Source organism: Periplaneta americana, chromosome 9, assembly GCF_040183065.1.
Source record: "Periplaneta americana isolate PAMFEO1 chromosome 9, P.americana_PAMFEO1_priV1, whole genome shotgun sequence".
Taxonomy (NCBI): domain Eukaryota; kingdom Metazoa; phylum Arthropoda; class Insecta; order Blattodea; family Blattidae; genus Periplaneta; species Periplaneta americana.
In genome coordinates, this window is record NC_091125.1 from 84,171,621 (window position 1) to 84,196,741 (window position 25,121).

Below are 25,121 nucleotides of genomic sequence, written 5' to 3' on the forward strand. Positions count from 1 at the left end.
CGCCTTTCAGGTGTCCCCAACCTCAGAAGTTGGTTACACATAAGCCACTGCCTGGAGAGAAGACCAGTAATGATGGCATTGCATGGGGGGAGGGGGGGAGAACTGCATGAATTACTACCTACATTATAAAATTAACGTAATCATAGCAGTACCAGGTATGGAAATATGTCAGAAGAAAATAAATTAATTTTTATGAAAACTTCGAAGATAAATTCACAAGTGATTTCTCAGAAGATATTTTTCGCCATAAATAACCTAACAGCATTGCAATACAGCAGGACCAGTAAGAATTTTGTTGGTGAAAGGATTAGCTATTTTTCAAATACCAAAGACAATCTTTGTATAAATGGGTAAATGTTCATAATAGAATATAGTGGAACTTCGATTATTGTCGTTACTAAATACCATTGCTTCTACTAATTGTTATTTGCTATTTAATACCATTAAATTTGATTATTGTCGAAATTATAGTAATATTGTAGAAACAAAATTTAAGAATTTCATTAAAATCAATTTTGAATAAATTACCACTTTGTGTTACGATATATATTAAAAATATTCATTCATTAATTGTTAGTGAAATCTATAAAATTTCATGTTCATTATTTCTAAATGAATTAAGTCATACATACTTAATATGAACAAAATCTGTGAAATATTACTGAAAAAATTACGAGTATTATACACAAGTGAGCAGTCAGCATGGCAAAAACCATATTGTCGATTCGATATCAAAGATGCTAAAAATTTACCCTAAATTCTTCTTCTTCTACTACTTCTTCTTCTTCCTCTTCTTCTTCTTTCTCTTTTTGCAGTATCACAAAAGTTTCTTTTACTTTAATACAGTATAATGGAAGAAAAAAACTCGTCTGCAGCATATCTCTACTGATGAAAGTAACAAATTTACAACAGTTTTCTTAGAATTGTCTTCTCCCCTTTAAACATTTTATGCAGTTCAAAATTTAAATTCCATTATTATTTACTTCTGTACTTGAATGCATTACATTCCCATAACTAAAATATATATTCAGTAATTAAAAAATTGTTTAACATGCTCGTAATTTACTAGAATGGAAAAATAAATAAAAAATAAAAGAAGTATAATATTCACGTTTGAATTACTTCAAATGATTCCAAAATGTTGCTGAAATTTGGCAAGGAGTATGGAAAACACTTCATTAGAAAAGCATTACAATTGAGTTGTTATGATTCAATATGTTGCATAATATCGCATATAAAGTCAAATATAATTGTATCACTCAGCAGAGACAAAAGAATTAAATGTGTGTTGCCTCTGTACTGTTAAGCTTAAACAACTGTACTTTAATTTATACTTTTAACTTGTAACAAACACACGATATTTTCAGAGTTTAAATCAAGTTATTATTATGATAAAAATAGCTAATTAAAACCTAAAATCTGCCTTGCCAGTGTATGCTGGTAGTAATTTATTTTAAATTTGTTCACTGCATTTTAAAATATGTATTGAGAATGAAAATCAATATCACAAAGTATGGCAAATTAGTCCATAACTTGACTAGGTTTGCCAGATTTAATTTTTACTAGCTGCCCTGCGCCATTATAGGACTGTTAGAAAAATCCTATTCCTATTTATACATTTTACAAGAGGGACATTTTAAACTGGAGTGCAGAATTTCATTTTCAATAATCCCATCCCACATTACAACAGCTTGCACGAGTCCTCACTGGTTACCTAACAGAATACATCTGCAGCAGACTATCGGCTAGCAGGTGGAGACATTTGTTTCATGCCAGCGACCCCGAAGTCGTTGTCACACACTTCTCAAGCGTACCCTTGCTCTCACTGTTGGACCTGACTGCCTTGATTGCAGGTGGAGACGACCCGGCTCCCGTTGCAGTCATGGTCTCTGTCGAGGTGGGGCACGACACAGTCGTGGTGGCAGGTGTCCCTGCATTGTTGCACTCAGTTGACGAGCCACCAGCCGTCGTATTGTTATTGTTGGCACTGGTACAGCTGCGGCGACGCCCTCCACTGTTGCCATTCTCACGTGTTGGAGACTTCACATCAAACACTGATGTATCACTCTCTATGTCTGATTCAACCTGAAACAGTTTGTGTTTGCCACAACATCGCCCTCAATCACAGCTATGTTCCTATGTGAATCCTATATAATAGAATATGAATACACTTGTTTTTTTTCAATTTTTCTGTAAAATTTGTTTTCAGCTTATGCAGTCATATATGATGTTCCATTTTTTAAGCATCAGTAAAAGATCTACCACTGAATCTGTGAAAAAACTCATCAATACAAAAGTAAAAAGCAGTAATAGGGAACAATAATATGATCTAAACGAAAACAAAGGAAACAGTAAAAACATTGGAACTAATTCCAACTTCCCCGAAAATTTGCTGTAACAAAATTCAGTTTATTTGCCAGACACAACTCATTAGCTCAAATCTCCAAAACATAAGAATAAATAAGTATTCCAATTGCTATCTATGCATTACCATGTTGCAGTAGATCACTCTCCTGTAAGCAGTAAGTACAATGTTCTAACAGTCAACTGCAGTGCATTTGCAATCAATCAATAAACATTTTGGATTCAGAGAAAGACTGGAGGAGTTCTCACGTCTTTGCAAGCAGTCTTTGGACTAAATGCAACAGTTATTGAGCTTCTGGTCACTTGGGTCACTCTGGCGTTCATCATTTCAGTAAAGCTCTTGAGGTGGAATTTTTTTAAGGGGGACATAACCCAATATGACATGTAAAAGGATGTGGAGAACCTATCTCTAAACACTAGGCCATGAAGAATAACTTTCAGTCATAAAGCCATATTACTCCTTGAAGCCATAGTAATGGCAGAAGAATATGACATCCTAATTGATAAGGCTCACATGGGGAGAGTGAGAGAGAATGGTTATAGTCATTTTTGAAGTGACTAACAAGAATAATACTCTGCATTTTATAAGAGGGCAAAGTTTCAAGAGTAAAATAAAGTTGTTTCTCACTTATTGCTAGATTTTTCACGGCAGAGGTTCAACTTCCTTTAATAAAACTCGGAAAACTGTCTCAAATGTAATCTAAAAATTCATCAATCAGCATTGGTTCTATAATTTTCTTCCCCAATTTCAACATACTATTTAAGCAAGAGCTCATGTATAACGATTTAGTGTTGTTAGTTGAATGGCTCAGATTACCTAAGAAACCACATACTGGTACCATATGTTTGGTACAAAATTCGAAACAGTAAGACATAACTAAGTGATGTAGCGAAACCTCTCATTTATGAACATCGAAGGGATGTAACAATCTGCCCATATCTGGGAGGGAGTCCTTAATTGGGAGGCAGGTTGTTTAATGTAACTGTAACTTAATAATTTACTTATGTGTACCCTCACTCTTCAAATAAAATTAGTTTTATTCTAAATATAGCAAGTGCTTTGCAACTTTGAACTAGACGGAGCAAAAGAAAAGGAAATAATATGCAATCGTATACTGTAGTATACAATACAGTTTACAGTATTCAACTCACGAATAATGTACAGCATTTTATTATGAAGTTCTCCTAGAAAAGTCAGTCAGGCTGGTTTATCGATTACTGGCATACTTTACATTAACAATTTTATGGTCAAAATATCCTGCAACTGTTGTATTAATTGAAGAACTTCGGAAACAAGAAACACTGCAATTAATAGAAAATTTAATCAATTCCTCCACTGTCTGCTAAACTTACTTATGGTTTTTATTGAATTTTGAGAGGTCAAATTGCCATCTTTATCATCTTCTCCCTCACTCTCACTACACTTATTGTTAGATGTTAGTTCTGTTGCTCGTACATCCTTCACAACCACACTTACGTCCAATAAATTTTCTCCAACACCAACACTGCTATCAATTGAGGTGTATTCACTGGCTTCAATGTTCTTATGTATGCCTGGTTCATAACTTCTGCAGCTATTTCTGCATTCATTATTGTCATCTTGTACTCGACTTCATTTTCACTAGTATGAAATTCTGCTTTCAAGGGAGTTCCGATCAAAGTAACTGGACTTTGGACCCATTAGTTAGGCAAAATTTTATGACATTCTTTAGAATCCAGTTGCTCCAGTTAGCGAGGCAGTCTTTGCAGGACTCAGGCAGGCTAGCGGGTAATACAGGATGTTTGTCGTCTTCTTTCATATTTAAGAAATTTTTAAAACATCAATACAGTATATTTTGACACTTCTCAAAATATAAATTTTCCGTTTTCGTAACGTATTAGATCCTGAAATTCAAGTTCTGTCTGTAATTAAGAGATAAAGTATGCTGTAAAACTATGAAACAGCTGTCTGTCTGTAACTGAGAGTTTTTTTTTTTTTGTTTCCATTTCATTTAATTTCATTTATTGTATTCCATAGATCTTACATTAGTATTGAAACTTTAAGATGTGAAACATACAGTGTTCTGTCGGTAGTATTCTTACTACTTCACTGTTTTGCCATCTCTGATCTAGATGGTAGCTACTGCTTAAGTTAAAAATGTCAGACCTTTGCAGTGCAAAAAAACACTATGAATTATGCCAAAATGTATGACTTTTTCCATTGTCCTCTGTGACTATACATACACTTCGTACATGTTTGCAGCAACCTTCCCCTTTTTATCATTTTTCGCTTTTTCGCTATCTGCACTAATAATGGAGTATGTCTATGGCACTCGATTTTTTAATCACCTGGTGTATGTATGTATGTATGTATGTGTATATATATATATATATATATATATATATATATATATATGTGTATACATAATTTGTGTTTGTATGTAGAAATTTTAGTAAATATGTGAAAATCTGTCTCAATAATATACCAGTAACTTACCTAATAACTTTAAGAAATGTATACTTAACATTATGAGCCCATTATTTGTATTGAAAGAGAGAAAAGAAATATTAGAAAGATTTAAATACATATAATCTTTATATGATAAAGTGAGTATATAAAAAAAAAGTAGACCTACTTATAAATGGGATAAAAATTGGAGATGATTTTAGATTTTAATAAGATTTAAATTTTATTCATTTCTTCTTCTCCTTTCTATCACGTATTAAGCTTGGTGGCCTGTTATGGTCTCACGCCATTGTTTCAGTGGACGGTCCAAAGATCTTGTTCCTAAAAGGCGGTAATTTAGTGCTAGGCATTCTGAATATATGAGCTTTCCATGAATTTTCTCTAAAATTGGGTCAATATTTAATTCTTTCTTCTTGTCTAATCTATAACCAGCAGTTCTTCTTAAAAACTTCATTTCACTGACAGTGATTCGGTGTTCATCAATTTACATATGGTCCAAGCTTCACTTCCATACTTGAAAACAGGTCCCGCCAATGTTTTATAGGCTTTAATTCTTGTATGTTTTTGGAGAAGAGAAAGTTTGAAAATGCTATTAATGGTATTCATTACATAGTTAAAGTAATTCAATTTTGTATAAATATCTTTTTATTGTTCATAGCTCAAATGAAAACCTAAATATTTCAAACATGAGACTTGTTCTACAGGTTCATTATAAAGGCAAATTTTGCTGTGGATATGATTTTTTTCCAATGAATCCCATTACTTTAGTTTTATTAACTGAAATTTCCATCCCGTATTTCTCAGAAATCAGTAGTAATTGGAAAACAGAATGTTGGAGGCCATCTTTAAAATCTGCTAATAATATTACATCATCTGCAAACAGTAATATATCTAACTTCAAATTTCTATTGATGTTCAAATTACCATGTTTTGTTCTTTTTCAGTTTATAATCATATGATCTATATACTGTATATAGTAAATAGTAATGGGGATAGGCTACAAACTTTTATTCATTTCATTACAGAAATATATAAATCTAAGGAATAAAACTTTCAAATAATATTGAAATGTACCCTTTAAGGCTTTATTAAAAGATTAACAGCCTTGAAACTGCCTTGGTAGCACTGTTTGTAGAAAGTTGGCTTACAATGACAGCAGACCTAGGTACGAATCCTGGCAATTGTGGAGTTATATTTGTGGTGGAGGGTTGCAAGGGGTAGTGATGTGTAACGTATAACCTCTCCTACCAAAATCCCATCCTCACTTTCTTGTGGTGCAACCTATTTACATTACCATGACTATGGAGACCGAGTCACTTAGAATAACCATTAAACCTGTGCAGAAGAAATGTTGCAAAAAAAAAAAAAAAGAAGCAGGGTGAAGTACGTCACTGACTTCTCAAATGATCTGTGTGCCCATACAAACAATCAGAGATATGGACAGTGTCTCTCAAAATGAAAAATTCCGGAAAAGTATCCCACTCAGATCTCCAGGCTGGGACCGTCTTGAGAAACAAGTCAACAGAGTGGAATGCTGGTGGGTTTAGTCACTGTAAAAGGACTTAAGTTGTAAGAATATTTACCAATGAAAACAAAGATCTATTCTGGAAGCAAATTGACCTCAGATCAACAGAAATACTAGAAATTTAGAAACTACAACATAAATATCTTACCAAATTTCCAGTAGAATCCTAGTTGACGCAAAGAAGACACTGATCAGCAAGTTCAACGTAACTAAGCAAATGAATGAAGGGGACACATCCGAGATTGCCAGGACAGATTTATATATAAACAATAACCATCTGACAGTATATGGAATCCATAATCCACCTAGGAATGATCCTAATCTAGACCTGTTAACAACAGCAAACAAAATAATAATTAAAAGAGACTTCAATGCACACTTTGATAGAGTTAGTTACAAAGATAGGAACAGAACTAGAGAAACAGTCAAAGACATCACAGTAAGAATGACACCCCAACATATCTTCACTATAATGGAAATGGCACAAATCCAGGCCTTACCTTTGCTTCACAGGACATTGCACAAGATATTGAACGGAAGATTATAGAAGACCCAGGGAGCAGCCACAGAATGATAACTTGTACAATATTCACAGATACCAGTACACATCATATATAACGTGGCCCACCGAAGTGGTTTGCAACTTGAAAATGGGTCACAGTCCTGCCATCTATCTGCAGTATGCAGAACCCAAATCACGGAAGTGAAGTGGGCACAGACACACGCACGCATGCATGCACACACACACAAAAATACTGATCAGAAATAAACCTCGTCCAATAAACCGCAAACCGAAATGTACCTGGAATTTCAAGAAGGGCAAATGGAAGGAATTTATCTCAGAGATTGAAAATAAATGCTCAAAACTTGAAACCTAATTATGAAGATCCTACCCTAGGTAAAAATTACAAGACATTCTGCAAAATTATAATAGACACAGCTAAAAAACATCCCCAAAGGCACTACATAGAAATACAGGGTGATTCAGGGACCTCTGTAACAAACTCTGGGGATCAATATATCTCGCAATGAGGATCATTTTTCGTAAAACAAACCATGTTCTCTGATGCCTCATGTAGGAGATACTCGACATAAAAAAAGACAGGTTTTTAGTGACATTTACAGTTACTTATGAAATTAATTATTTCTTCAAGTACCCTTGTGGACAGGTTACAAGTATCCTGTCATTTTGCTGCCCTGTTTGAATGATGTACCCTTCACAATGTGAGAGGACATGTGATTCAACATAACGTCCCAACACACTTCAACCTGGTTGTATGAGCATATCTGAACAACATTTACGAGGAGCAATGGATAGGGAGAGCTGGACCTGTTGCATGGCCAGCGTGATCACCCGACTTCACACCCTTAATCTTTTTTTTTCCTTTTGAAACATGTGAAGTAATACACCACTCGAATTGACACCAGAGAGAAACCGACTATGTGAGTATTAGCTGCTTTTGATCAAATTTGACACAGGCCAATAACCACTGCTGCGACAGTGTAATGAATCTAATCAGGTTCAGGATAGACACTTTGGACACCTGTAACTTGTCAGAAAACATACTTGAAAAATAATTAATTTCATAATTGTTAATGTCACTAAAATCTGTCGTTGTTTCGATGTTGCTTAGCTCCTAAACAAGGCATCGGAGAACATGGGTTGTTTTATGAAAAATGATCCCCATTGCGAGATCTATCGATCCCCAGAGTTTGTTGCAGAGGTCCTGAATCATTCTATATAAATCCTTCTGGTCAGCAAAATTATCCATTTTAAAAGAAAGAAGAGAAACTACATGAAAAAGAGCACAAGAAACAAAAGATATTAAGTATGTGATTGCATGGAAAAAGGCATCCAGTACCTATATTAAAAAGAGAAACAACAGCATCCAAAAGAAAAACATTTCAGAATTTCTTGGAAAAGATAGACTATAGAAGAAATGGTAGTAAAGTGCATAAGTTTGTTTCTATATTTAATAATAGTGACAACCAAGGAAGTGCTAAAGAACCTATCAAAACCAAGAAGGGTGAGATAACTTATGACAAGGATTTAGCCAATGCATTGGCAAAACATTTTACCACAACACAACAACTCTCGAAAGAGTTGCAAGCCAGGGAAAAAAGCATATGGAAGATAATGAAAGGAAAATTTGTGGTTGAAGATTATGAACACATATTCAATAAACAATTCTGTATGGAAGAATTAAAACATACAATATCTTTACTCGAATGTGGTTTTGATGAAATTTACAAAATTTATCACGCATCTAGGACCAAAAGTTCTTAATACCTGTCCCTCCATTTTTAATCATATATATGGGAAACCACAATCTCAATCGAATGGAAAAAATCCATTATAATTCCCATCTTAAAGCCCAATAAAAAATCAGATTGTGTATCTAATTACAGAGCCATTTTCCTAACTAGTATACTTGAGAAAACAATGGAAAAAAAAAGGTACAAAAAAGTTAAATTGGTTTTTAGAGACCTACAATAAATTATCTCCTGTCCAAGCTGGTTTTAGAGCTCCCAATCAACAACACAACAAATCTTTCTCCTTTTACAAGAAATAAAGATGCACTGGATAAGAGGCAAACCGCTCTTGCAGTGCTCGTGGATTTTAAGAGTGTCTTTGACTCAATACGGAGAATGAAGCTTATGGAAAAACTGTACATAATGGGAATTTTTGAAAATAAATGGATATACAACTTCATTCATCAACGCTACTGTGCAACAAGAGTCAACAATGCAATGTTCAGGTATCAACAACTCAAAATAGGAGTTCCTCAAGGTGAGTCACAAGTCCTGCATTATTTAATGGAATGATCATTGATCTAGATTCTGACTACAATAGTTAGAATAAAATAATGTGCTCTGTATGCAGATGATCTAGTTGTTTGGACATCACAGCCAACGGAAAATACTAGCAAGCTCGCCAGTATCATGCAAGAAGCCTTGTAGGCTACATACTAAGTATGTGGTCAAAAAGCAACAACTTGGAAACAAATACAGACAAAACATTTAAACAGACCTATACATTGAACCATCAAAAACCCAATACAGAATTTAAAATCTCCCTGCATAAGAATGTAATATCAGATTCTTGAAATATGTGCTGTAGGTGGAAAAAGTAACTTTAAAGCATTCATTTATAACAACAAATTATTGCGTTCAATGGCTGAATAAACTTACATCCTCCTTTTGTCAAATGGTTGTGATAGTAAATATGGGCCTAATGAAATTTAATATGCTCCTGAAACATGAATTACAATTTTATTGGTTACATCCTTATTCCAGGGGAGGTCTTCAATTAGAAATTGATAACAAAAGGATACAGGAACAAGAATGCATAAAATACTTAGGAATGTACTTAGACACAAAAATGTCCTGGGAAAGGTAAACAGAGAAAATATCTGGAAAAGTAACAAAACGACTGATTGCATTAAAGAGGCAGGAAATAAATGGTATTGTTCCAGAGAGGTACTAAATACCACCTATAAAATCTACATCAAGCCAATGCTCTGCTAGGAACTGAAACCTTAATAATTTCTAATTAAAATAGCACTAAGAGACTGGAGAAAGCCCAAAACCACTATGAGAATGATTAGGACTACTGGAGCTGTCAAAAGTATACCACTACCAGTGATGCAGATACTAATTCAGAATGATTCCATAGATAACTGATTGGCTCTGATACAAAATGAGAAACTCATAAGATTGTCATCAAATGACTATTGGTTCAAATATGATGATAACCTAGGAATATGAAATCCCAAAAGGGTTTTATACAGAAAGTAGCAGAACTTAAAAATACAATTATTCCAAATACCATCGTTGAAACACTGCCATTGCCTTCTCCAGATGATCTTATAAATACCAACCACAACATTAGCCTCATAAGACATGTCTCTAAAAGATCCACAATTGAAACCGAAATGGAGCAGCATCCTTAGAAATGATCCACACTTGGTACCCAAAGGCAGAGTAGTTGCACATGTATACTGATGGATCTTATATGGGGGCAGAAGTATATAGTATAGACTCAGAAACGAAATTTACTGAGCATACGCAGTATGTTATAACTGGAACTTGGGAAATTCAGGTGGGCCAAATTTTATTTCTGGGTCTGTACATTATTCCAGCCATGGCGAAAATGTAATCGTGCGCTGAGCCACTGTGTAACCTGCATAGCACCTATGGAAGGAGGCGGACACCCGAAGGGGAAGTGAAGCAACTGTCAGACTTATTAACGGATTTTCATTTTCTTTATGTCAAGCACTTAAATATAATTTTATAGAGTATAAGGTTACAAACTAATGTTTAGTACGTGTAACGAAGAAATAAATGAACAAGAAAACATAGGACACATTATTAGGAATTATGTCACTTACTGCCAGTCGTAGTTGATCACGAAGGTATTTGTCTATCACTCGTAATCTAAATTAGGTTTTTACTATTTTCATTGTTGAAAATAATTTTTCACAAACGTAAGTTGTAGCGAACATGGCTTCAACAGAGCAAGTAAAAGAACGAAGCTTCGTATATTTATTTTTTGGCAAAGATTTGAAAAGTTCAACATTTGTCAAGTCCTTACATCTAGCTTTCATTGTAATATTAGGGCTACATTGTAAATCTGTGAGTTTAAATTGAAGACCTAACTGCATTATTCGTACATCTGCTGAAAAAGGATCGAAATAATAATAATAATAATAATAATAATAATAATAATAATAATAATAATAATAATAATAATAATAATAATAATAATAACAACAACAACAATAATAATAACAACACTTAACCTTTTAATGTTTCATGAGTGACATATAGTATAATGCTGTTTTATGTTATACAACTGTTTTCCTCATAATACTTGTGAACAAATCATACATTTAATATTTTCACCATATTGGCAGCAAAAAAATGCGTCCTCTCATCCTATTTGAAACTTTAGTTTCTGTAATGGTACATGGTTTTGAGAGAGATATTGCGACGATACGCCACTCGCAGGTCAGAGACAAATACAAGTGGAACAGAGTTTGACTCCAGTGAGTGAGAGGGTGGGGGTTGGGGAGTTAGGAAGCAAGAGAAATGCACAGCTATCATTGTGAGCCACAATGTGCTCGTGAGTCGCATTTTCGCCACGGCTGCATTATTCAGTTTCTATAAACCCATTGGTAAAAATCAGACTAACTTTGATGATGAAATTAAAACAATCTACTTAGCAGTTAATCAACTCTCATCCTGGACTGATTGTTTTAATAAAGTTGTTATTTTAAGTGATTCCAAATCTGCAATCCAAGTCGTTGTCTCAACAAATGCACAGACTAAAAGAATCATAGAATCCAAACATATATTCACCAGTTTTCAGGCCATAAACAAAACCATTGCCCTTCAGTGGATACCATCCCAATGTAATAAAAGTGGTAATGAGAAGACAGATCAGCTAGCTAATAAAGCCACCACAATCACACAAGCTTTTAATAATTCAGCTATGATCCATTCTGTACAGCAAATAGTACATTAAGAAATTTAAGGAGAACATTCTGAAATCTCACGAAAATAATGCTATCAACAAATGTTGGTTAAAATTATTAACAAGAGTACTACATATTCCTGATTTGCAAAAAGTACGGCAGTGGCAGCATTTAGAATGATTACAGGTCATGATTGCCTTGCTGCAAATCTGTTCAAATTAGCTCATTCACCACAGTGAACATTATGCAAGAAATCTGGTACAGTGATGAACGCTGCACATCTGGAAGAATGTGAAAACCTATTAGAAGTTAGATCTACAATGAGCATTTCACAGTTATATTGGGTGACAAGAAGGCTAATGGAGAAAATCCAAATGCCATGAGCATTAAACTACTACTAGCCAAGGTTTCTGAGGGTTTTCTTGGGGTTCTCCTGTTTCCCTCCATCATTCACCGTCACTCTCCATTTGAGCATTCATCTTCATCGTCATCATCAATAGTATCTACCCAAATTGGTGCAGCTGGATGTAATATTGTAACTGGTATACAGATAGCATCAGTCAGAGGAGGAATAGTAAGCTCTTAAGCTGCATCTACACGATTCAATTTTTCATGCGCATATGCATTCAATCTTGGGAGAATATTGAAAGAATCAAATTGAAAAAATGCACGTTCAATTAAGATGCATGCAGATTTCGTGTCTACATGGTGCACAGTCTTGAACGTCATCTTTACTATATATATATAAAATATTAAATATCAGTCCAATATTTAAGCCTACTTGATTCTCAAAATTGTGGTTGAATACTCCATAGGCACTCGTATTTGTTATAATCTTCAATAAAACTAATCATACCTGCTGCCATTTTCAGCTTAAAAGGTCCAACATTGCCAAACAAAAGAATTTTCAGTTTATTTGCAGCCACCTAGAACAACCAGCTGCTCACTACATGCTACTGCTGAACGAACTAACATACAAGATACCCATCAGTGATGGGTAGCTTTCAATTGCTGCATGCATTCTCATTTTTAGTGGAAAAAGACATGCACAATTGAATGTATAAAGTTGAAAGAAAAGTTGAACCATGTAGATGCACCTTTATGAAATGAAAGAGTGCTCTAACGGGACTTCACCAGATCATAAATCCTTGAAATCTGTTTCTCAGTAGGTATTGTACCTAAGAAAACATTAAATTTATGATATGCTACAAGCAGCCTACTTGTATTACTTATTTCACTTATTGCCTAGGCTACAACATGTGTACCAATATTTTCATATTTACTCATAATCTGTAAGGTTTCCTTTCAGTTAATGAATTGAGATAGGTCTATAGAATCTTTGAATGTTAACAAACATTGCAATGGATATATTCAAAGGGGAGTGGCTTGAGTGTAAAAAATATCTATTTCAACGACAATGTACCTGAATTAGCAGATACAGACCGTTCAGTGAGTCTATAAATATTACAATGTACATAAATTACACTGCACTGTGGACAGTGTAGTGTACTTCAATAATTCAAATATCGGTAACTTTTAATATTATATGTTTCAGATCACCAAGCATGGTTACAGGAAAATAAAATGTAAATTTGTAAATTATATCTAATAATATGAGCAATCCCTCTTAAGGGCCAGTTTTGTTGCTTTTCCCGAGAATTCACTAGAGACACACAGTAAGCTTGTCATCAGCACAACTCATTCTGCCCTTGGTTTTTTCCATGATTTTCCCTCAGGCACTAGAATAAATATTGGAATTAGACTAAAAAGAATTGGGCCCTTCCTTCTAAATTTTGCCCCCTAATTTTCATAGCAATTTTTTTTATAAATTGTTGACGTTCAGATTCCACTTCATGCATTGATTCCACGATTGATCCTGATATCTGCCGAGCAGCCTACTTATCCAGGCTCTTGCATGTGCATACAATGTGAAATCTAAATGTATTGTAAACTGTAAACACTATAACGATTCACTTAACAGTAACTACCATTATACATTCAGATTGTAGACTGCTCTGCACATGTTTAACATAATGCAGCCACACCCACTTAGAAACTTGTCTCTCTCAATAATAAAACGTCAATTTAAGTACAGGAAACATAAATAAACTGACAGTACACAGGGTTAACTGCTTCAGCAGCTGGGTGCCTGATTCTAATGACTACACTGTTTCTAAATTAACATGGAAGTAAGAGATAATTACTCTGCCTGCAATTATAATTCACTTTGGCTCCACCCCTATCTGATTGACTGATATTGTTTTCATAGAATTAATGGAAGTAGCTTCCCAAGTTTTTAATTTACAATTTTACATACTGTCTTACATTATGTAATTAATATTAGGCCTATTCGTTTCATTCGAAATCACCGAAACTAGACTAGATACTTCGATTAATCCTTCAACAGCTACATATAACATCCAAAGAAAATATCTTCATAACTGAAAATTACTAAGTTTATAATATTATTTTACAGATTCTGAATTTTATATTCAGTCTACATACTCTGCATAATACATAAGTATTTTCTAAGAAATAGTTAGGCCTATAGTGTAGTGTAAAATAATATTATGTTTTCCAATTCATTTATTTGCATAAATTTTATTTAATTCTATCTTACTGACATTTAATTTAATGAGCATTAATAATATAGATTATGTCCTGTTAGCTTTCTGAATAAATTATTGTCCTTGACTTTCAGTAAATTACGTTGTGTTTTTCATCTTCTTTACTATTGTAAAATGACTGGATTTTACATAATTTTTTCCTGTCAATGTATATTTCACATATGGGGATTATTCCTGTGTTCGTCCAAGGTCTGGAATTTAGGTTAAGTTTAGATTTAAGATCTCTCCTGGCACCACATTATCATAATCATCCTATCACATCATCGGGGTAATGTAACTCCGCCTTCCAGGCGCCCCAACCTTAGAAGTGGGTTACAATTAAGCCACGGCCAGGAGAGAAGACCAGAAATGTCGAAAAGACAACCTGGTGGCATTGGATAAAAAAAAAATATTTCACATATTGTACTATCACATTCACATCTCTCACTTTTTTTTTAATATGTCACTCAGAATGTTAATGAAACTATTTAAGTGTTATGAAGTTACTAACATGGTACCTACATATTTCTATATAGCTCAAGATCTACTATATACGTGTTCATATTCTGACACTGAAAATATTTAAATCAAACAACTGGAGAAATAAAATTGCAGTGCACAAAGCAATTGAAATAAATATCTTAAAACTGAAGCCTTCATCATCAAATCAAACAAATGTTGTAATAAATACACGTTTTAATATTACACGCATAACTTTCGTTTACAACATTTTTTAATCTGGTGACTATAAAACGTGATATACTCTAGGGTCATTGTCTAATTACAATTCTTTAAGAATAATCTCTTCTCTTATGTTTCAGTTTTACAGTGCATAGCATGCTCGACAGCATGAATAATAAAGTGCAGCAACACAACTGATATGAGTGCAAAATTCACTCTTTTATTGTCTATAAGAACAAAAATCCATGCCTAACTGAAAATAATTAGCCATGTTCTTAAAGACTACATTGACGTTCTAACTAATACAATACAACTTTTGCTTTATAAGTAAATTGAAGCAGCATTTCTTTCATGAAAAACATTTTCATATAAGAAAAATATATTTAATGTAAATGTAATTACTAAATAGGAAAATGCACATGCAACAAAATATTTGTATATGTATTTTTACTTTGAATAAAACTAAACTTTAATTTAAGAACAGAAATAAACGTTAGAAAAAAGTTTACAGATTTAGTCTTAGAATATCTGCACAGAAAAACATATTATGTGTTTGATTGATAACAAATGACAAATCACTAGCAAAGGAGGTGTAAGTAGTAAGGCCATATTCTTTACTGAGGCACACAGCCTGACTTCAATTAAGCATAATTCTTTTTATCATCATATTAAATAGAACAGGTATAAATATGACGACAAATATTGATAGGGATATTCTCTCCATTACTGGTACTAAATTGAATGGGTGTAAATATGGCGACAGGGATAATGACAGATCTCTGTCGCCTGAAAATACTGGATGGAATCAGGTGTAACTAACTTCTTTATGTTCTTTGGATCTCGACAATGTAAAGGGGATTACACTAGTCAATATTTTATGACAGAAAATTCTGTAGGCCTATATTGTATCGATTGTGAATCAAGTGCACATATCTGCCAAAATAATAAAATAAATTAATACAAATCTTAAAGTAAAATATAGGTACTTGTTTTTGAGGTTGATGGGGCACACAATGGATCAAATTAATAGGACTCTGTGCTTAATACCAAAGTGGAATGAAATGGAGGGAATGCAAGAAGACAAAGACTTGTAACAAAAGAAGCTAATAATGAAGGCTGTTAAAACGGGGCAATAACAGTGACTAAAGTTAGATGTTGTAATGTGTGAATGATAGAAAAGAGAACACTATGTATCAATATTTCATCATTAAAGCACGATAACGAATAGACAAATAGTAAATAGAACGAATAAACCAATAGTAAACAATATTTAATATGAAAACAAACTGAAACTGCGAATGAGTTTTTCTATTTTAAATTAATTATGGTATATTGAGATTAAACATACCGGTTAGCCTTTTTGAGCGGGATCATAGAAACTGAATAATTAAATAAAGTACTCAATATTAAGGTAATGAAATAAATTAAAGTTAAATATATGTATATAAAAGTTCTAACTGCAAATTAGTATCTTTTCAGTACTTTCATCTATTAAGTTCTAAATTTCAAATTCAGATTAAAAACACACAAAGATCACAATATGTTAACCAGAAAAGGATTCAAGCAGAAATGCTACTCAGTGAAGTGTGCATAAACTGAAATAATACGCATTATATATCATAATTCAGGCCCCGATTTATGCATGAGTCCATACAATTCTTCACTTGTTCATATTTATTGATAAAATCAAACAAAGATTAATTCAAAATTAGGCCTGATAAGTGGATAAATGTGTTTTTTTAACAAAAAATTTGTTCACTCCGTGCACTTAACTTTCTTATCACGAAAATATTGAAAACATACCGTACTGGTAATTAAATAGGCTACTAAGTTAAGTTTAAATTAAAATGTATGCATATAGAAACTTATTAATATAGTATGTTAGTTAACCACTATTGGTATCAAAGTAATGCTTCGATAATTAAGAGAATATATTCACCACGAACAATGATAAACAGAAGAGTAATAAAATTCTTTAATGTTGTTTTATACTTCTAGTATGTGTTATCGAAAACTCTCATTACCTAAATCAGGCCCTGTGAACAATTCAAAGATTTAGCTGCATTATATCAGCAAACCATACTCTGTGTTCTTTTACTGGTGCACTAATAGTGCAGAATCTCATTTTAATGTAAGGAAAATTTAATTTTAAAGCAAACATAAGCTCTATCACTGACCTTACCCAAGCACCTCCATAGGTGCTGCAATTAAAAAAAGTTGAGAACCACTGTTTTAGAGTGTCGATCGTCTGCTCTAGTAATGGGATGAATCTACCAAGATATAACCCAAATCAAACGAATTAAAACTTATTTTATATTGAATGTTTGTAAAATATTACTATAAATATATATATATATATATATACTTATGTGAAACTATTAACTTATCAAATAAGAATAGCTATTCGGAAAGTATAAGGGCTGAATATGTAGTACGAATTTTGCCTACATTTGTAACTTAATGCACCTATTGTAATATACTTCAAAGCAGGGTTATTTTTCGCATATAATTACCGTATTTATGCTATTACTTTTCCTTGCTCCTGACAACGGTTGTATGTCTGTGTAATGATTACAGACTTTAAAGTTCCAGGATGTCATTCAGGTCAAAGAGGTGATAACAAATTATAGAAATTTCGGCGTTCTAATGCATTGCAACTGAAAAATCACCCTGCTTTATAAAATGTATTCATAGTACACAAAAGAAACTGCTACACAGGATAGAATATAAAAATGTAACGTTATAGAGTGGGTTCAGCAAGAGTTGATCTCTAGTTGAAAAATTCAAAGTTACCAAATCTTGAAAATAAGCAAGTGGTGATATACTCATGTTGAGAACTGCAATCAATAGCCTTATCTACAGAGTCCGAAAATAATTTATTTACATATATTTTTCCAGGACCTGTAAATTATACGAACTATCAGTTTTCAACACAATGCAGAACTGCACGCATTGTATTCTTCACTTGACATAATTAGGAACATTAAATCCAGACATTTGAAATGGGCAGGGTATGTAGCACGTAGCATGTATGGGCGAATTCAGAAATGCATTTAGAATGTTAATTGGAAGGCCAGAGGGAAAAAGATCTTTGGGGAGGCTCAGACGTAGATGAGAGGATAATATTAAAATGGATTTTAGGGAAGTGGGATATGATTGTAGAGACTGGATTAATGTCTTACTCAGAATAGGAATTTATGTTAGAGTGGCAATGAACCTCTGGGTTCCTTAAAAGCCATAAGTAAATAATCAGTTTTCAAGTTCATTAAGCCTTATGTTGCAAATACTATAACCGCATATCGTCACTGATTTTATGAAACCTCCTATGTGACAGTACAGATCACAATTTTTTCAGGAGGAAGGGAGAAGTATAATTAAATACCAATAGGCCTACAGAAGAATATTAGATAATTCGGTAGAAAACGTTGGTGGATATGATAAATATCATCGAAGATCTGTGTAGGCCTATTGATGTTTATTTAATTTTTTCTTCCTCCTGAAAAATTATGCACTGCACTGTCACAAAGGAGGTTTCATAAAATCAATGACGATATATTTCTTGGAAGCACATCAAATGTTCAGTATGTAACATATGTATATATAGCATATTAGGAGGTATTTTATTTCACATTATCGACTTTAATTCTATTTACCATTACGTGAATACATGCGAGTAACTGAAGAATGGAAGATGAAATAAATATGAATCATCATGTTGACAAAACCAACACCTGAAAATCACATGTAAGATTGAGTCTGAGACTCACCATTGTTTTCCATTGGAAGATTGGTTAATCTCCTCCAAAGTAACTAACAACTGAAAGAAATCCTGAGTACCAATACCTGTGACAAATTTTAAACGTTCTGGAAGCCAAATCCGCCATTATAGCAAAATATTTAACTCTCTTTGCCATTTAGATATGTAATGTAATATGACATGGAAAGAAGTTTCTTACGATACAAAACCACTTGAGGGGCAACAAATGCAGTTGCTCAATTCAAAACCTTAAATGTTGAACGTGAAGTGTACTGTAATTTATTACTGGTTTAGACAACTAAATTAATTTTGCTTAACTTCTATGAATAAACAAAGTTACTACTCATTAGTATTAGTGCTAAATATTGGGTTGATGCAAAGGTTCGTAGCATTTTCTCGTTGTGACAAACATTTTTATTTGAGATGGATAGAAGACAGTAAGGTATATTCTCTTACATTACCTATGACTCTCTGCCAGTGCTGGGGTAGTTTCTCTATTCTGTGTGTGAGGAAATCGGCTGGTTTCGAGTTCAAGAATTTGTCAAGCCAAGTTTGTAAAGCACCTATGTTATCAAAGGAGTTCCCTTGAAGATTATTGGATAGAGAATGGAAGAAATATAAATCTGAGGGCGCAAGATATGGGAGAGTGGAATCACCTTCCAACCAAGCTCCTGGACAGCTGCCTTCATCATGTTAGCAGAGTGCAGGCGTGCATTATCGTGTTGCAGCAGCACTTGATGCAGTCTTTCCCGTCGTTTTTCTTCAATTGAGGCTGCAATGCATCAAGTTGTTGGCAAGAAAGAAGGTTACTACAATTTTGAGCCGGTGCATTTTCTAAAGGTTAATATCATTTCTTCAAACAAATGGGATTATTTTCAGTTTATATGTGAAACTTTTCTCTAGGTTCCCAGCATATTATTCGCATGTGCATTTCTGGTTACAATGTTTTGTGTGTACAAAACTGTGAAATAAATGTCTATTGAATAAATTTCTATAAAAAACACAAATAATCTAAATGGATGGTAATAATCAGGTAGGTCTATGTCCTCAGTGATCTACTAGTTACCATGTCGTTCATGTCGAGTTTTGTTGGTTGAAGTCCCAATGGGTTTTTAATGGTGATAAAAATCTTTAGCATGACCTTCTTCAGAAAAAAATAGCGCTGGCACATAAAAGAACTGTGTCCTTGAATAAGAGGACCTCAGGAAAAATTTACCGTGAATTTCTCACCATCTCACCAATGTCAAAGTTCAACTCTGCTGGTGACCAACTATACCTATGATACTATTATCTGAAATAATGACTTCCGCTTTAAAGGTGCACCTACCTCAAAAATGAAATTTTTTTTACTGTCAGACTAGCACAGTCCATGAAGGTTTAAATGGCCATATCTGAATGAGCTACCAAATAACTGTAACTATATGAATAGAACACAGTTAGTGATGATTACTGTTTGGATAAAGTAGCTGTATCAGGATAGACAACCTTGGTCCATATATTTTGTTTACAAACATTAACTAGTTGTCCGTGTCTCCCAGCCAGTTCACTGATGTTTTAGCTAGGGGGTGGGAGCACTTTTCCCAGCAGGTAGAGTTTTAGCTAGTGGAAGGGAGTAGTGTTTACTTAGTCTGAAGCAAGTCAAGACCCTATCTTATACAGACAGCTATACAGCCTATTCTGATGCAGCTATTTTATCCGAACCTTAGTGATGATATATTGCTGAACATTGTAAAGAGAAGTATTTCGCAAGTTCGATAATAATATAACTTTTATTTAATTTTAATTGAATTGTATTAACACTAACTTAAATAAAGAAATTATAAAGTGAACAAATAATTTATTTGAAAGAATTACTTAGAACAACATATATAATACATTTTGATATAGGATAGTCAATTTGTGCAATCCCATCTTTTCGAGAAACACATTCACTCTGAGAGACAAAAAGCAAAACGAAGTTGCACTTTTTTAAGGGGAAAGAAACGAAGGACTAGATTGAGCAGCAGAGTAGGGCTGTTATAAAAACGCAAACAGGAAAAGGAGCGATGATTGACTGTCTATGGCCTGTATTTGTTTTACAATCACATGCTGAACAAACATCACAGATCTACTCTGGGTGATCCCACTCTAACATAGGCTTACATTAATTTTAATAAGTAACTTTAAGGCATCTATTATTTACTTAAAATATGATATACGAGATTATATATTTAGAACACCATTCATGTATATTAACTTTAAACTCATCAAATTTGTGACTATTTTACAAAGGCTGTTCAAAGACAAGAGTTGAGTTACCTGTCTAGTGCCTGGGTATGGGGACAATCGCTCTGAAGTGTCTGACCCACAGCTGGAACTCTCACTAAGCTCTGTTGTGAACTTTCGAGTCGCCCGTGGTGAGGGAGGTGGGCGACGACTACACACCTGCGACTGGATGTGCTCACATACACGCCGGAATCGGCGGATGTTACCTGCACTCACATCAGGGACATAGTTTCAGCTTCCAACTACTAACAGCATGTAAAATAGTTGTCTTACAGAATGGTATTTCTGAGTAGAATGCTTAGCATACACATACATTCGAAATGCTATAAAATTCTTACAGACTCAAATAAGACGATTATGAATAGAACTGTTAGCATATAATCCTCCACAGTGGTGTCAAAGCCTATTGATAGAATTTTAGTGAAGAATTATTTATTGTACTTACATTCTTTTCCAAACTTGTCAAAATCTTAATAAGTGGAATGAGTAGAATTTATTGTATATCCTTGTTGTCAAATTCTTATAAAGTAGAGAAGTCGAATTCGACGTGTACATATCAACACATTATGTATTACTTCAGAATGGTGCCAAAACAGTGCACATCATCATAGTATATGAGATGCACAAAGACTTTTATTCTATTAAATAATACAGCTTTCGCCTATCTATAATAGTCTGAATAATATTGAGCAAAACAATGTGTTTTGAGTGACCACTATTTTACTATTTTAAAATTAATTTACATTTATAGTTGTTTTAGTAACATTCTACAAAAATATTCTACTTTGAGTAGACGTCATTCTTTCTTTGTTGTAAGTCATATGCAGGCTGTCAATCAATATATTGAATTAGTAATTTTTGTGTCCATTGTGATCTTATCTTTCTACTTGTATTTTTTTTAGTCTCCTCTTTTTGCATTTGTGCTTTTTGTATTTGTATTTGTAATTTTATTTCTATTTCTTATTTACTTCTTCTCTCTGCATTTGTTTTTTTTTTTGTACATGTCTATTTGCATTCTGGTGGTGTGGTAGAGAAGACCTGATGGCCTTAACTCCGCCAGAATAAGTGAGTGAGTGAGCAAGCGAGTAAGTAAATAAACAAATAAATAAATAAATTTATTTATTTTTACATACTATGAAAAAAATGCACTTATAATATTTTTTTAGTAATAATCTAACTCAGTAACTTCAACAAGAAGACAAAGATATTCTATTACGTGGCATTCCAATCTATTACATCCAAGAATATAGCAACACTTGTGATATGATATATCACAAAAGCATAGTATCTACTGAGCAGTTTTTATGTTCTTCCCATGATGTCTATAGCTTAGATTGCCATTAACCACATTCCTATTGATTGGGATCTTCTTCGTATTTATTATTTATTTATTTATTTAATCTGGCGGAGTTAAGGCCATCAGGCCTTCTCTGCCATACCACCAGAATACAAATAGACATATACAAAAAACAAGTGTAGAGAGAAGTAAATAAGAAATAGAAGTAAAATTATAAATACAAATACAAAAAGCACAAATACAAAAATGCAATAAGAGGTGAATAAAAAAAAATACTGGTAGAAGGATAAGATAACAATGGGCATAAAAAGTACTAATGCAATATATTGACTGCTTAATATATTAGTGATTAAAGAAAATTATTAAATATATAGAAATAAGTAACTGATTATACAAATATCAAGAGGAACAAAACAGTAATGATTTCGAAACATTTGCAATAAGTTAGAATAATCAGTTTACTGCATTACAATCTATGCAGTAAGTAGATACTCAATAAGTTTGTTTTTGAATGCCGTTAAATTCCGACAGTCTCTGATGTCACTGGGTAGGGTTATTCCACAAGTGCGATAGCGAGATTGTGTATGATGATGACTATGATAATATCTTATGTGTTGGTATCGCTAATATGCAGCTATTTTGGATGTATGTGTAGAGATTGTAATATGATGATAGGTAATTGAAGTGAGGCAAGATAGGTAGGTGTAGAAGTTTGAAAGACTTGGAAAAGGAGGACAAGGGAATGAAAATTTCTATGTTCATTATGTCATAGCCAATTTAGACTTTGAAAGGATGGGTAATGTGGTCAGTGCGATGGACTTGCAGATGGAGCAAACACAAAAATTATGAACACGCTGTAATCTTTGTGACTGGTTGACATTGAGGTTAGTTGGTAGAAAATCGCAATAATCAAAGTGGGACATTAGTAGTAAATTCAACCAGATAAGCAGCCAAAGTGAGAATCGAACTCACACTTGAGCACAGCTCTAGACCAGCAGGAAAACGCGCCTACCTTTTGACCTATGCTCGTGGCTTGCAGTCTTAGTTCCCCATCTCATATTTTATACTTTGAGTGATAGCGGGAGAAATTTTCGAATGCTGTTTAAGGAATGACCATGTCCTGTTAGAAACTCTCTAATGAATTCAATTTTATGCTTGTTAGTGACGTCCTTAGTGAGTTTCCAATTATCTTCTTACTATGCCTCAGGTCACATAGGATTATCCAGGTTTGAGAATATTTCACTTGATAAAATGCAATACTGAGGACGTCTAGTACCCAGGTTTTGCAGATCTATTTCCCCACTGATCCTTATTTATTTATTTTTTTAAACTCTGCAAACATTTTCGTAATAAAGTGAATATGAAACTTCCGAAAATCTCCTTCAGTCATTCACCTGAAAGTAAAGTGAAAGTGATGGCGTAGAGATATTCTTTGGGGCTCTCTCCAGCCTGTTTAGTGATCGTTGACACATCCACCTGGAAGCGAACTTGTCTCTGAAACATGGCCGGTGCTGTAGAGCCCCTCTTGTATTCGACTCGGAAAGACATGGGGCTTGATACACTGTGGCTCAGTTCTGCTATCTGTAACAGAAAACACTCACATTATTTAAATTGTTAATGCCAATTTTTTTTTTAGAATCTGACTTTCCTGAGAAACTTATCACAAAAAAATTAGTCATTTGGACAACTGTGGCAATATAGGGATATACTCCAGATATATTTTTTTGTTTAATTTGTGATAAAATAATTTAAAAATATAAATGGGTAGGGAATGTAGCACGTATGGGCGAATCCAGAAATGCATATAAAGTGTTAGTTGGGAGACCAGAGGGAAAAAGACCTTTGGGGAGGCCGAGATGTAGATGGGAGGATAATATTAAAATGGATTTGAGGGAGGTGGGATATGATGATAGAGACTGGATTAATCTTGCACAGGATAGGGACCGATGGCGGGCTTATGTGAGGGCAGCAATGTACCTGCAGGTTCCTTAAAAGCCATTTGTAAGTAAGTGAGATAGAACTACTGCACTACAACCAAAGTGTACAGATAATTTATCATCTACTACTTATTCTCTGAAACATATAATTGATTAATTATTTTACAACTATAGTTCCAAATCTCTGTGTTTGAAACTATTATTTGGATTATTCAAATTACTCTAATTCTGGAATATTGTGTGAATGGCAACACTGTGTAAAGTGTTTTCGATTTTTCGCAAGTCTGTTTACTATCTTGCCTCTAGAAATACTACAGCCTTTCTTTTTTTCTTTACTTGGTAATTTAACGATACTATATCAACTACTAGGTTATTTAACGTCAATGAATTGTGGTAGCGAAGTGGTATTTGGCGTCAAGAAGCCAAGGATTCGTCATAAATTACCTAACATTCGCCTTATAGCTGAGGAAAACTTCGGAAAATATTCACCAGATATCGGCCTAGGTAGCACAGTTGGTATAGCACTGGCCTTCAGTCTGCTTTATGCGATAGGCTCATGTCAATAGATTTACTAGATTTACTGGCATGTAAAAGAACTCCTGCGGGACAAAATTCCAGTACACTGGTGATGCTGATAGAACCTCGGCAGTTGCAAGCATTGTTAAATAAACCATTTTTTTACAACCAGGTAATCAGCCGAAGTGAGAATCGAACCCACACCCGAGCAAGCTCTGGACCAGCAGGAAAACGTGCCTATCTCCTGAGC

General features: G+C 33.8%; 1 protein-coding gene across 1 annotated transcript in view; it reads right to left on the reverse strand.

Annotated features, from left to right (window-relative positions):
- The window catches only part of sff (sugar-free frosting), an 87,341-nt gene that overhangs the window by 984 nt on the left and 61,236 nt on the right, over positions 1 to 25,121 (reverse strand). Inside the window, exons 13-15 of the mRNA XM_069835145.1 lie at positions 23,813 to 23,999; positions 21,155 to 21,327; positions 1 to 2,085 (exon numbers count right to left, since the gene is read on the reverse strand). The exon at positions 1 to 2,085 is cut by the window's left edge and continues 984 nt beyond it. Of these exons, the coding sequence (XP_069691246.1) occupies positions 1,768 to 2,085; positions 21,155 to 21,327; positions 23,813 to 23,999 (678 nt within the window). The 3' untranslated portion in view covers positions 1 to 1,767. The remainder of the gene's footprint in view (positions 2,086 to 21,154; positions 21,328 to 23,812; positions 24,000 to 25,121) is intronic.